This window comes from Episyrphus balteatus, chromosome 2 (genome assembly GCF_945859705.1).
Source record: "Episyrphus balteatus chromosome 2, idEpiBalt1.1, whole genome shotgun sequence".
NCBI lineage: Eukaryota > Metazoa > Arthropoda > Insecta > Diptera > Syrphidae > Episyrphus > Episyrphus balteatus.
Genome location: NC_079135.1, coordinates 95262637 through 95278580, shown reverse-complemented (window position 1 = coordinate 95278580; position 15944 = coordinate 95262637). Strand labels below are relative to the sequence as shown.

At 30.1% G+C, this 15944-nt stretch overlaps 1 protein-coding gene across 1 annotated transcript in view; it reads left to right on the top strand.

The window, feature by feature from the left end:
* The window catches only part of LOC129908991 (beta-1,4-mannosyltransferase egh), a 54247-nt gene that overhangs the window by 36397 nt on the left and 1906 nt on the right, over positions 1–15944 (top strand). The window contains exon 2 of the mRNA XM_055985867.1: positions 9061–10491. Within this exon, the coding sequence (XP_055841842.1) occupies positions 9691–10491 (801 nt within the window). The 5' untranslated portion in view covers positions 9061–9690. The remainder of the gene's footprint in view (positions 1–9060; positions 10492–15944) is intronic.

Sequence of the window (15944 nt, the reverse complement as noted above, 5' to 3'; positions counted from 1 at the left end):
GAAGTGTCAAAAAGTTACAAATCGTAACTATTTCCAACTCACTTCCATGATGTGAGTTGAACACTCATGAGATAGTTGATGTGTCAAAGTGGTTGTTTTGTTTACAAAACAAACTCAAAGATTTTTTTCCTTTGGAAATAAGAGAAAAAAATGAAATTAAAAAAAGAGTTTTGTATTTATTTGATGCTAGAGAATTTATTTTGAAAAAAAAAACATGATTTTTTGTTACAATAATGGAAATAAAAATATTCTCAAAAAAATGTTTGCTGCTGGTTTGACAGTTCAACAATTTCTAACAATAAATCGTTCCTAAATGATTTGTAAAAATCCAACAATTTCTAACAATGACACATTAACAATATTTTTTGACATAACAATCATAGTTGACTATTGTTAGATAAAGAACGCAGCTAAGGTATGTCTTTCTGTCAGTGTGGATTAGTATTAAAAAATTTGATTTTTTTTTTTTGAAAAATCAAATTTTCGAAAACGATACATTGAATATTTCATTAAATTTTGGTTTTATCAATTGATTAATAAATGCTTAATTTAACAATAGCATACCAAATCAATTTAATTTTTTTTTTTTTGAAAACTATTTATAAAAAATTAGTTTTTTTTATTTAAATATGTAGCTCTTTTTCTTAAAGTGCATCTTAGTAAATACAAATTTAATTCCATACTTGTTTTGGAGCTTATTTTGATTTAAGATGTTGTTTTTTCCATTGAAAAACGAATTCTATATTTTTTTTTTTAATAAAAGCATGTTTGTGCCACCCAGTCGTGCATTTTATTTTGTTATCTTTTCATTGGTATAACTCAAGTTTCTGTAAAAAAGAATTTTTTTTTTCAATTTTGTCAACACTTTCATTTTTTTTTAATAAATTTACCTATTGATTAAAAAAATTCAACTATCTAAGAGTTGTCGCTTCGAAAATGTTGTTTTTTTTTTACTATGTCATTTTATCCCTATTTACCATTTTTAATGATTATATTTTTAAAAATCTTTACTTGGTCTTCGCGTTTAGGATATAACCTTTCTTGATATACGAGTATAGTACCTAACTATATTGTAACCACAAAAAATTTAAACCATCAATTAATTGACTATAGCAGAAAAAAAATTCCTCAGTGTCAGTACAGTAAATTTAATATTTTCGTAAACTCTAAAATTAAAAAAACCTTTATCTGAAATGAAAAAGCATAAAAAACGTTAAAAAATATTTCCGACTAAATCAGTCACGGATGGAAAATTTTTATTATTAAAAATCATTAAATATTAGATAAGAAATCCTTAAAACCCATTAATACTTTACTTCGCCTAGTTTGCCTGTTCAATAAAATTTATAAAATTTTATTTTTTCTACAACAATTACTACGAACTAAAAAGTTAATTTGTATTTGCCATAAACTAGCAATTAATTGTAAACAATCCAAAGTTCAATTTCCATAGAAAAATGATATACATTATTATCTATACTATTTATAATAGTTAAAAATATCTAGGAAAATATACCTACCTATCTAATAACTCCGTGTTACGAGCAGATTTAACTTTTTTTTTGTTGATAAAATATATTTTAATTTACGTTTTTATTTCAATAAAAATTCTCTACTGTATGAGATTAGGTATAAAAGTATTTTAATTGAAGATTCGTGTCAAGTGCACATTTGTCAGTTGTGTAATTAGCAGTTTTACTTTTTTTATTTATTTCTTGAAATCACAGAGTAGGTACCTAACCTACCTACTTTATAAGGCTACCGCACTAATTAAATGCAAAAAAATACAAAAAAAAAAAAAGAAAATACACACAAATCAAATAATTGACAGAGATAGAGGAAATAATCCCCTCATGTGAATCACTGTGTTAGTGAAATTACGCTTTTTTCTAGTTGAAACCAGAGATGATTAAAAATTCATTACGAAAAGTATATCTACTTCATGTTACTTAATTAAATAAGAAGGTGCTCAGAACAAAAGTGGTCAAATGGTGGAATACAGTCATATTCGTTGGGTCGTTCCTCAAGTCGTAATCTTCCACATTTTTTAGGAGAATTTTGTGAGTGAATTCTTAAGCACTAACTTTAGAATTTTTCAGCTTTTCTCTTATTCATAAGAGCTAGCTAGTTAGCTAACGCTAACACATTAGTTTTTTTCACGTTTCAAGGAGCTAAAGTAGCCAAAAGTCTGCTCAAAACTTACTTGAGAAAAATCTCGACTTTAGTCACATCTATGAACTTCGCCCTAAGTCTTTTTTATTCGAATTCAAAGCCTAAATGCTTTAAAACTTAGTGGTATCATCCCTGTTTTAAAACACTTAAATTTTCAGATTCCAGCAAACAACTAAGGTGTTGTGTAGGTACGTTATAAAACTATTTTAATATCATATACATAGTTATACAGTGTTCGTTCTTTGAAATTGTTTGAAACAATGTTGTCAATAACAACTTTTTTCTGAAAATTGCTCGTCGCGCTATTAGATTTGTTTAAAATGTTCTCTGCTGATAGTTTTAAATTTTCTCGTATCTCGTACCTTACACTTGTGTATATAAATCTCTATTAACTTGTTATTAGATGCATCACTCACGTGAGACATATTTCTGTCTCTCGAATAGAAAAGGTATTCCACCTGACTGGAGCTGCGTTTTATTTGTAAAAGATTTTATTTTTGCCTTCTGTTTGTGTTTTAACAGCAATAACTTTTATTTGATTTTATTTTTACAGACTTGACTTGATATTGATAGTAGCTTGGTGAATCATTTTGTGTGCAAATTTCCTAAAAGATTAAAATTTTCTTTAAGTGACACATTTTGAAGATATCATTTTTATTAGCTTTGCGATTTTCAGCGTCACATGATAACAAATAATGTGACAATCAAATTTTATGTCATGTGTCATAATCTGAGATTGTACCAATTCGTGTATTTATAATCTGACCCAGCAGTTGGCTCCACCTTCCTCCTTCCGATATTTTATTTTCTTATTTTCTTTTACTATAAAGAAAAACCTAAAATAAACTTTTGGCCGCCATCTTGAATTTTTGGTTTCTATAAAAATGTTCGGTTTTTTTTTGAATGGGAAACATTTTCTGTCATATAGCCATTTGAAACAGATAACAAGGTTATTCAGCATCCATTTTTTTTTTTTAATTTTTAAGACCTTGATTTGATCACCTTTGTTGGTGTTTTTTTTTTGAAAAATTAAGCGCTCCCACAGACTTTTTACAGAGCATCAATTTCATCCAACAAAATTTGTTATTTTTTAAAAATACAAAAACATCTTTATAAATTAATGGTTTTGACCTGCAAACAAAAAATGTCATTTATTTTCCTGCGGATACCAAAGAATTTTTAGATTTTTCTTTGAAAATCGCTAGAACCGAATTTTCAAAAAAAATCTTAAAAATTAAATTTTTCAAATATTTTTCAAAAATAAAAACTGAATGACATTCTTAGGAAATTATTGTTTGAAACATTCAAAATTTCGAAAAAATTTATCGACACGTTTTCAAAAAACAGTTTTTGAAACTAAAAATTTAAATATTTTTTTAAAAATCCAAAAAAATTTTTTATATACAGGGTGTCCCAAAAGTAATGGATCAAACGAAGTATGCTGATAGGGGATCTTAAGGGCTCTCAGAATTTGGTAACTTGTTCATCCCAAATCCTTACGGTTTTCGATTTAATGCAATTCTTGTGAAATTTTGAAAAATCCCTACTTTGCAACAGTATTTTGCTTCCTGCTGCCATTATTGATTTTTGTTTTTTACAATTCTTTTACTAAAACATTGACAAATAATTAGGAACAATTAATTAATCAAAATATTTTTTATTCCATACACCATTCAGCTGCAAATTAACTAACAGTTTCAAGTTTTATAAAAAATCAAGTTTTAACTTTTATTTGAGAGCAACACCGCAAACAAAATTTCTACGGTGTGAGAATGGTTCTTCTTCTTCCTTTTTTCTCGGCGCTGTTATGATCTCGATGTCGAGGGGATCATAACCTTCCCACGTTACTGCTTCACACTAGTGATCCGCCTGTGGGGTTCGCCGGGTTGACCTCAGAAATCGGCGGCAAGCCTCCCGGTTTTGTATTGTTCCGTTTCTGAGGCCAACTGAATGCTGGTGTTTTTGCATTTGCTTGTACCAGGAGTTTTTAGGCCTACCTTTCTTTTTATTTCGTGTGAGAATGGTTCATTATTTTAAAAAGTTGCCCTGTTATTGTAGTTTTCAAAAATGTATAAAAGTTCGCAAAGTTGCACTTAGATCGCATAATAGGTATTACAATTTGAATTCAACAAAACAGGGTTTTTCAGAACAAAAAACAACCAAAAATAAACACATTTTCTCGAGCTGTTATTTGTTTATTTTTCTTTGAACAAAAGCCTCTATTTTTGTTTGTATTTTTGTTTTGAAAAACCCTGTTTTGTTGAATTCAAATTGTAATATTTTGCGATCATACTGCAACTTTGGAAACTTTTATACATTTTTGAAAACTACAATAACTGGGCAACTTTTTGAAATAATAAACCATTCTCACACCGTAGAAATTTTGTTTGCGGTGTTGCTCTCAAATAAAAGTTAAAAATTGATTTTTTATAAAACTTGAAACTGTTAGTTAATTTGCAGCTGAATGGTGTATGGAATAAAAAATATTTTGATTAATTAATTGTTCCTAATTATTTGTCAATGTTTTAGTAAAAGAATTGTAAAAAACAAAAATCAATAATGGCAGCAGGAAGCAAAATACTGTTGCAAAGTAGGGATTTTTCAAAATTTCACAAGAATTGCATTAAATCGAAAACCGTAAGGATTTGGGATGAACAAGTTACCAAATTCTGAGAGCCCTTAAGATCCCCTATCAGCATACTTCGTTTGATCCATTACTTTTGGGACACCCTGTATATTAACGCCCATATTATTCACACTTCGTAAAACACGAAACAAAACATGTTTTAGTTAAGTATAATTGCATCAAAAGGGGAGCAGGTCCATGTTTTTTTATTTAAGCAGATACAAACTTTAATAAATCGCAGTAATTACTAATATTTGACCTAAAACTCGATTGAAAAGAATGTAAAAATATACAATTGAGAAAAACAAGCTTTTCTATTTATTACGCAAATACTTTAAATTTTAGCCCTAAAAATTAAATTTATAACTTCACCACTAGTGAATGATTCAAAACTCGCAACTAAAAAGTTTAAATCAAATCGCTGGGCAAGGATCTTTATGACCTACAAAATTCAAATCAAATAAAATGCAAAAAAAGGCATTTAAAAAATAAATAGAAAAAAGTGCTTGAAATTTAATTATGAAAGTATTGAATTACCAACAGCATTTTAAAGTTTTCAGGAAACAGCCTCCTGTGATTGTCTCTAGAAGCGTCTAAAATGAGCTAAAAGACCTCTCTACTTGAGTAGAAACGAGTAATTAATTACAGTAATTACAGAGTAATTACTTGTTACTTGTTCAACTATTTTTAGTCCCTGATTGAAGTAGAAAATAGTAGTGAACTTTTTCAATTCCGTAGATATTCTTCAAAATGGGGAACACTGGCCCAATTGATATCCCATACAAAAATGAATTTAAAATAAAAGTATGCAAATTTAGCCTCTTAAAACTACCTAACTACTAAAAAGGCAAAAATGCACTAACGGGCGAAAATGGCAACTAAAAGGCTAAATAAAAAACATATATTTGAAATAAAGGGGACATAAATCGTGTTTGTATAAAGTCTTAACTTTTTTACGATAACCCCAAAAATAGGCGAAGTTAGGAAAATCCGTTCCATTTTACATTTTACTTTTTTGCCAAAATTCTTATTTCTCAAGTGACTCACTCATATAATAAGAAAGATATTGTCAATCAATTAAATCAAAATCAATTAAAAATAAATTTTGCCAGAAATAATAACGTTTATCATTATTGATTAGCACATTTGGGGCCTACATCAACAAAAAATGTTGTATTGAAAAATTTTATCATTGTTAAATAAACGCCAGTCGAACAAACAAGTAGTTTCAATAAAATTTCTCAAAAAATTTCCTTAACATTCAAACATTCATTTTTAAACATGTAGGTTGTATATGAAACTATATGATGTGATAGTTTACGCGTAGGACAAAGTAAAAAAAAAAGTTTATAGGTATTTACCTACTTTAAAAAAATGTTTAAACCCTAAACAACAATCCTTTACAATGTGAACTCTTAACATATTTTTTCTGCTTTTCAAAGTCAAGTTTTTGTACCTAATTACACTGCCGCTCAAATGAATAGGTTCACATTTTAGTTCATCTTACTTTTAGCTTGTCTTGGTATTTAATGCAATGGCACATCTTTTTTTATATGTAACGAGAGAACATCTTTATGCGCTTAGTTTAAGAGAAAAAAAAATGTCCTAGGGCCTACCGTTCTTCTCACACGGTAGCTAGACCAAATCTAGTCATAAAATCAAGCATATTTTTTGGCTCATCTGAATAGGTTCAAAAGCAAAAATGTTGGACTCAAAATTGTGTCTGTCAATAAATCTGATTGTGTATTACGTGTAAGGATGAAAACTGGTCGTGAAAAAGCCTTAGGCGCGAAAAAAATGAAAAAAATAAAAGAAGTCTTTGAATTAGGCCGAAACTAACGATGCGTTGGGACAAAAACAAACACAAGTTAAAATTTAGTAAGCAGTTATTTGCGCAATATCCAAGGGTATAGAAACAACATTAAAAGTCGATGTAACTCAGTCATAACATGGGCCGATGGATGTGCAATGATCAGAACAGCATGACTTCGTGCTTAAAATTAAGCTAAAAACCGGTATAAAATGCAGTTTAACGACGGCAAAACGGGTTGTCAGAAATGGTAAACAATTGAGAAGAATAAAACTTCGCAAAAATTACCACTTTACAAACCACGAAAAGAAACTCGCCTCCAATAAAAAAAAAACTGTGTTAGAAATTGCAGATCGAAAGTTTTGTAGAAGGAAATAGCTTTGCACTTAATGACACTGCCTTCACAGTTATGCAGACAACTTAAAATAATCCTTCTCTCTACGAAGGTCATAAAAATAGGAATTTAGCCCTCGGGGCCCACTTAATTCATTTTTTTACTTGCGATATAGGTACTATAGGGCAAGTTTAGGATTCGTAAAAAAAATCGAACTCGAGATAACAATTTTACATGACATTACGATGATGGAGAATGCCAAAAAAGTGGGTCCGGCAATTCTGTCTGTCTGTCTGTCTGTCTGTCTGTCTGTCTGTCTGTCTGTCCGTCTGTCTCTATCTATAGCTACAGCCTAAACGAGTGAAGTGATTTTCTTCAAACTTGGTAGTTAGCAGTTTTTGGTGATTCCCTAGAGGGGAAATTGAAATTTTTTTTTTATGACCAAAACTAACGGTACCTGCCATATAACGGAAATAGAAAAGTTAATTTTTTTCAAAAACGGCTCTAACGATTTTGATTAAAATTTTTGTGTGTAATACTACACATAAGGGCCAACTTTTTAAATAAAAAAAATATTTTTTGTACCGTTATTAACGGTACCTGTCATAGAACAGTTTTTTTCGTTTCTGAATATCTCGTACAAAATTAACCCGATTTAAATGAAAATTTGTATACAAAAGTGTGTAAGTAAAGATAATATTAAAATTTTAGAAAATTTTCAAAAAACGCATTTTTGGTTTTTTAAAAAATATTTCAAAATTTTTTTTTGAAAAATCAATTTTTTGAAAACGGATCAATGAAAAATTTTGAAATTTAGTTTTTATGTGTAAATTAATTATTTCTTCAAAATGGCATACCAACTTTTTTTTTGAAAAATGTTAAAAAAATTTTATATATAAAAAATTATTTTTTTAAAAAACGGCTCCTACAATTTTCAAAATTTTTTTTCTAAAAATACCTTTTTATACGAGAAATAAAATGGCATATTTGTTTTTTTTTTTAAGATATTTTAAAACGGAGTTTTATTAATTATAAAAACAGATTTAATTTTTTTATACTACCTATGAAATTTCTTCAAAATATCGAATTTTAAATTTCTTGAATAAAAAGCTTTAACATTATAGTTACTTTAAGCATAAGAGCAAGTACGTGCGACCCCAGTCGTGCAATTTATTTTATACTACTTATGAAATTTCTTCAAAATATCAAATTTTTAATTTCTTGAATAAAAAGCTTTAACATTATAGTTACTTTAAGCATAAGAGCAAGTACGTGCGACCCCAGTCGTGCAATTTATTTTTCTTTGAAAAATCACCGGTTGCAAATTCGACTTTTACGACATGTTTTTTTTTTTTTATTGGAGGCGAGTTTCTTTTCGTGGGTTTTAAATTGGTAACCGTTTTAAACTGAAAACCCGTTTTGCCGTTGTTAAACTGCATTTTATACCGGTTTTCAGCTTAATTTTCAGCGCGAAGTCATGCTGTTCTGATCATTGCACATCCATCGGCCCATGTTGTGACTGAGTTACATCGACTTTTAATGTTGTTTCTATACCCTTGGATATTGCGCAAATAACTGCTTACTAAATTTTAACTTGTGTTTGTTTTTGTCCCAACGCATCGTTAGTTTTGGCCTAATTCAAAGACTTCTTTTATTTTTTTCATTTTTTTCGCGCCTAAGGCTTTTTCACGACCAGTTTTCATCCTTACACGTAATACACAATCAGATTTATTGACAGACACAATTTTGAGTCCAACTGACCCATGCAACTCATAATTTATTAACATTTTTGCTTTTGAACCTATTCAGATGAGCCAAAAAATATGCTTGATTTTATGACTAGATTTGGTCTAGCTACCGTGTGAGAAGAACGGTAGGCCCTAGGACATTTTTTTTTCTCTTAAACTAAGCGCATAAAGATGTTCTCTCGTTACATATAAAAAAATATGTGCCATTGCATTAAATACCAAGACAAGCTAAAAGTAAGATGAACTAAAATGTGAACCTATTCATTTGAGCGGCAGTGTATATATTATTTATTTAAACAATTTTTTTTTCCTTTGAATGTTTTCTTTTCAAAAATAATTTATTTTCTCTTCTTCTTTTATTTATTTACAGAAATGCAATAAAATTGGTTGCACCGAAAAAAGAAAAGAACACTCATGTAATTCCTCTTTAGAATTGCTTGACGTTCTTTATACACCACCACCACCAACCGCCACCGTGCCGCATTATAAACAACATAAGTGCATCATCGTCTTTCATCGTCATTTGAATACTATTTTCAAGTTGGCGCCTCAATTCATCGTTGTCTCATGTCCCAAAATTGGCCCCCACCCAGCACCGAATCGACGCCGTTTCGTGTGCTGTTGTTGATGTCACAAGAAGTGTCCGCATTAATGCTAAGGATACAACCTGCTTCTACTATCGCTTCTGCAAGGTCAATTGACCTGCAGTTTTGAACAAAAATATAAAAACAGAAAAAAAAACTAAAAATAAAGAGATTATAGCTGAAAACGGACAAATTTAAATATATAAGTTCAGAATACTATAAATTCGTCCACAACATTTATAAAATTATAGACTTTAGAGCCAATAGAAGAAAATTAATCAAAAAAAAACTACACTGCAACAAATTTAGAAAGCAAAAAAAAAAGTAAAAACGAACAAGCACAAACTTAAAAACGAAATAATAAAAAGTATTCAAATAAAAAAGCTTATAAATAAGAAATAAAATAACATAACAAGATGAATTCTAACGCACGACATCTATTGCACTGCACCCTGCTCATCATTGTGATAATCTTCTTTGAGATATTCTCTGGCGGGATCAAGATCAACGAGGACTCCTTTACACTGGTCGATCCCTGGACTGAATATGGCCAGATACCCACGATACTTTTGTACTTATTGCGTTTCCTCACGTTCCTCACTCTGCCGCAGGTGCTATTTAACTTTTGCGGCTTGGTCTTCTATAATGCCTTCCCTGAGAAAGTCGTCCTCAAGGGTAGCCCATTGTTAGCACCATTTATCTGCATACGAGTGGTGACACGTGGTGATTTCCCCGAATTGGTCAAGACAAATGTTTTGCGCAACATGAATATCTGTTTAGATACGGGACTGGAAAATTTCCTCATCGAAGTTGTAACCGATAAGGCTGTTAATCTGGCCAAGCACCGTCGGATTCGTGAGATTGTGGTGCCGAATGCGTATAAGACAAAAACTGGTGCTTTGTTTAAGTCACGCGCCCTGCAATATTGTCTGGAGGACAATGTTAATGTATTGAATGATAACGATTGGATCGTGCATCTCGATGAGGAAACTTTATTAACTGAGAATTGCGTGAGAGGTATTATCAATTTTGTACTAGATGGGAAACATCCATTTGGGCAGGGTTTAATAACGTATGCCAATGAAAATGTTGTTAATTGGTTGACTACATTGGCGGATAGTTTTCGTGTGAGTGATGATATGGGGAAGTTGCGATTGCAATTTAAGTTATTCCATAAGCCATTGTTTAGCTGGAAGGGAAGCTATGTTGTGACGCAAGTAAGTTTATATGAAATTTTTTTAAATTTGTTTTATATTTTTAGAGGTAATAAAAATGTTTGCATCTTTACTAACCCTTCGAAATCAAGTATTCATTCAAAGTGTCAGGAATAAGTTTGAATCAGATTTGCAAATATCTAAACATCAATTATAACATCATACCATAACTTCCAAACCTAAGTAAGAGATCGTGAGTAATAAATTCATCGCTGAAGCACTTATGGTTTTCATTCAATTAGTTTACTGGAATATGTGGGTATATTAAATATTCGATTTATTATTTCTTTTCTTAAAATGATTAAGTCATATCTTAAATCAGATTGAGATTCAACTATGTACTTGTAAACAGAGTGCAACTTACAAAAGATAAGGGCTGTGAAAACTTCTAAATGGCTTTAGCTGTTAAGTACCTACTTCAAGTGTTTGGTTCCGTTGATTTGTTAAAGTTATTATAATAGTTTGAGGCCTTTGTTGTCAAATCAAATATTATTACTTGATGAGTCAGTTTGAGTTTCCTGTCTTTATTGTCTAGCGCTGCTATTTTTTGTAAAATTAGTAAGCTAGGGGATAAAAAAAGAATTCAAGCATTCATTTACCAGAAAATTGAACACAAAATCTTTATTCATTGGTTAAAATATTTGTATTTATATCATTTTTAAGAAAAGTTACAAAATACTTTACAAACTTTATCTCTCTAACTGGTCCCATACATTTTCATAGGTTTTAATTTTTGTCAGGCTCAGAATTGCCGCTCAGCTGCTCACTAAGTGGTCGTAATCTATGTAATAAAAACATAAAAGAACATAAAGTACACTTTATATGTATGTATTAGTTTTGCCTTGTCGAGCTACGAACAAGGTTTCCAAACAGTTCATGAGAAGCAGCACGCAGCGAGCCTAGGTTTTCTATTCAAAATCCAAAAAAAAGCGTTAAAAAAATCTTATACAAACTTTATAAATGAGTAATTAAAACTGAATGTATTTCCTTTAAAATCTTAATAATGGTTTAGCTCACAAAAATATTTCGTGGGTGTGTGCACTGTGCGGTGCACTGAAAAACGAAAAATAAAATATTGTTGAAACTTTAGAACTACGTGAAAACGATGGTTTTAATTTTTTGTTTTTAATGAAATTTTGACTTTTGAAGCTTCCAAATTCTATTTTAGAATTTGCAATACGATCCTTTTTACGTATCTCAAAAAACACAAACAAAATTGAAAATGATTTAACCCTTACATTTTTTTTACACTAGTGTGTACTTGGCAACCCTATCTTAATGTTGAAACACTCTGAAAATACTCATAGTATAGTAAAATTTTACCTATTGAATTTTTAAGGCTTAGGAGAAATGAATGACTATCTTGTATTTTTAATGTTAAATAATGTAAATTTAACCTACTCACGTTGATTGGAAGTCTGACGTTATTTAATCCCGCGAAAACCATATAAAGCCCCCAAAATAAATCTGCCGCACTTTTGAATCCGCTATCAAGACGCATGAAGTTTTATAACTGCGTACTCAGATGTTGTTTATACTTCCATTCCCGAAATTTGTTATAGGCTCTTGGTCTATAAATCATTTTTTCTGAAAAAGAGAGGATGAAATAACTCCCATAAAGTATCTGTTGATACATTTTTACTGGCTAGACTTCGAAGTATCACGGAAATATGTGTAAAAACTCATGCACTGCGTCCAATTCTGCTCATGCCGTCTTTGATATTTATGATTTTATTATACACATCTGTTCAAATCACTCCAACCCAACTCCAAAATACGGCGTTATGTTTTTAATTTATCCGAAAATTAAAAAAAAAATTACAAAACTTAAACCTAATTTACAAAATCTTAACTTTTCATAAAAAGTTTTTAAAAAAATGTAAAAAAAAAAATTATTTCACTCCGTTGTCTGCAACATTTTTGTGGACTAATTTCCTCGACTTTACATACCCGGCTCATTGCAGTTGTTTTGTTTGTTTATAAAATGTCATATTATAAATGACCTTGTAGCCGTGTCGTCTATCAATCGCAATTATATTTGATGATCATTCAATTATACATACACATTTAAATGCAAATTAATTCGCTTTTGTGTTAGGTATTTCTTTTCCTATGAAAGCCTGAGTTTTTGTTACTTTTTTTTTACACGCTTCAAAGCTAATTTAGCATTCAAAGCGAGACTGTGGTCATTTTCAATTATAGCTTTAATAGAAACTTTATGTTTGTATGCATACCTACCCTAAAGTGTTATTTCTCCGCCGATAGCTATTTCTCAAGATTTAAGAAAATAGATTCGATTTTTTCTCAAACCTGTTTCTTAGTAATTTTTAATATTCTACACAGGTACTTGTAAGGAAAAAAAGTTCTAAAGTTACATAGAAACGGAGACAATTGACAATTGAACTTTGGAACTTTTAATTCTATTGTGTGAAATATCAAACAATTGTTAAGAGAGCGTAAATAAACAAAAAAAAAAAAAAAAAAAAGTCACATCCCTTTGGAAAGAATATTTTCTACCCGAAAATAGTTCCATTATTAATAAAAAAAAAGGTTCTGCTAGTGAATTGCATTCTTAACCGATAGAATCAGAATCAATATTTCTTCATTATTTTGTCAATTTTCCTGTTTTTGAAACAAGTGGAATTGAAAAATCAATTTGTCCTCTTACCACTTCTAAAACAATTACCTTAAATGGTTTATTTATTTATTTTTGTCTATACCTACAATATAATTAACTAATTCTCATGATCATTTATTTATGAAATCTTTCCAAGATACACAAATAAATATAAATTATTTCATGCTGCTTCATTCATTGAAAATCAAAAGTACAAAATTTAGAAATTAGAACAAAATGAGAAAAACAGAAAACAATTAACTTCGACAGATGAGAATATTAGAATTTGGCATTTGTCCAATTTGGAGAGAGAGTGATGTTTCGCGGCTTTAATAAAATAAATTCAAATTCCATCTAACACACAAAAATGTTCACTTGCCTGCCTACATAGCTCGTAGCGTAAATAATTGAGCTTTGACCTGGTGAGCTGTTTAATAAAAATTGTCTGTCGGTAATCGTACGTACATTCAAATTTAAAATGATTATAGTTAAGTCGTCATCATTTTGGTGATTCAAAGATTATATTAAACCATTATTATAATTTAAATTACTATCTTTGGTGATAGTTATATAACGTCTATTCTTTATGGGTGATGAATAATTGGAAACACACAGAAATTCCATAATTGTATGATCTACATAAAGTGTTTTTATCTTTCAAGGATAATTAAATGCCATGATTAAGGGAGTTACACCTGAAATCAAATATGCAACTCAGTTTTCATGTTATTATGCGTGGACACTGTTTCCAACAATTTTTTGGTCTGCCTTATGTTGAAAATCATATTTACCTACTTAAAAAAATATTAAATATCTGATTTAAATAGCATTTCTTCTTGTTACCCTTTACGCCTGTCTTTTAAATTGTTATAATATTAATTTTATTCTATAAATAAAGCTTAGAAAGCAATACGCTTTGGAGCGTTTTACGTGAAATTTTTTAGCTTGAGTGGATAATTCGGCATTTTTATGAGAGTTAACGTTATAGTTCTCGTCCCATAGTGTAGACCTAGGGAGTAGATTTCTTAATTTTCCAATTATATGTTCAAGGATGTTTGAAGTTCCAACAGTACAATACTGCACTTTCGAGAGTTTGACATCGCCAAGAAGTTCATTAACTTCTCGGATTGAATTCTAGAAATGTAAGATTAAGATGACCAATTTTTGATCGCAAAATTATTTTTAAATGTTGTTGAATAAACTCAACCAACAGAATGTGAAAAATTAGCATCACATTTCTACAGCCAATGGAGCAGCCATGCTGCACTGAAATATCTGCATGAGTTTTCAAAAACTAGGTACCTACAACTAATCGATTGCAACGTTCCAGTGGTGAACATATGAACGACGTCGAATTCCATACACTTTTTGCACTAGAGGTGTCCTTAGGAGCGATTTTTAAAGAGAAAATGCTTTTCTGTTTAGGTTTAGACAACAGGAAAATTATTACCATTGCTTTTTTGCAATTTGTGCAATTTATTAACTTAAAATCAAAGGTAAAAACATTTAAACTGACGTATTCACCCCTATCTTCTTTTTCCCCACTTTTCAAATCGAGTTATTTCAATTCCTATTGAATATAAATAAATAGAGTCACTTGAAAATTTTGAACATTTTATGTAAATTTGCAATGATTTTACTAGCTCCGTGAAACCAGAATTGCGACCTCAAAATTTTTGAACCAAACTTGTCTAATTCGTTTTTCCACCTTTTGTCCATGTTTGCCCACCAAAAAATTTCGTTTGTTCACCCTTTAACAAATTTCTGGAGCAAAAATCGTCTAAAACGCTCAAATTTTGAGATGGACGTATAAAACCAACTGCAATCTTTTATTCACCTCTATATACATTAGAGCGTTCATTATTTTTTAATCGAGTTCCTAAGTGTTAAAACTGTTTCTAAATAATAAAAAAAAAATCCCCTAATTTTTCTAGATTTTTATTTTGGCGCTAGATGGCGCCCCAAGAGGGTTAAAGTTCTTTCTCATTTGAAATAGGTATATGTATGTTGACTTATTGGCCATTTTTTTAAGATAAAGACTAAATGTAAACATTTTTGATGAGGTTCTATTCTATATTAAACACCCTTTTCAAAAAGGTATAAATCATTTTTCTAGGACTAGGGGTTTAGTCAGGACATGTATGTCTTTTTTTACATTTAGGCTATTTCTTAAAAAAATGGCCTCGTTTTAGGGAGAATTTATTCGTTTTTGAACATATAGGCGAACATTTTGAACAAATCTGTGGGTATTATAAATAATTTTATTTATAATAATATTCAATAACGTTAATATGATATCAAAATGTTCATGTGCACTTACATACATATGCGTTGGAACAGGCAAAGAAAGTTGCCTTCTTCTTATGCGTATCTTAAGTAATTTTTGAAAATTTTCATTTTCCAAAAAATTTGATCGGTGATTGGAATAAGTTCGTAACACTTTTATAAAATCTAATATTGCACCCAAAAACGAATAAATTCTCCGAAAACGAGACCTACTCGAATTTAGCTATCGTTTATTTATTGACGATTATTGACTTACAGAAAATAAAAAAAAAAAAAAATTCCAATTTCGGGAGGTGAACCTCGGCCACCCGATTAAAAGGCAACTACTAGCTCACCTAGACTAATACGACTTCGAAGGATATGAAAACTTTTATTTATATAAACTGTTTTGAAAATATTGAATCAGGCATGATTTTAAATAGCTTTAAAGATTCTCAAACTGTGAAACGATTATCGTCTATTTGATTATCATTTTCAAAATTACGGAATGACCCCCCAGTACATATTATATATGACCAAACCGTACATTATTTTTTTGCGGTGTTGCTCTCAA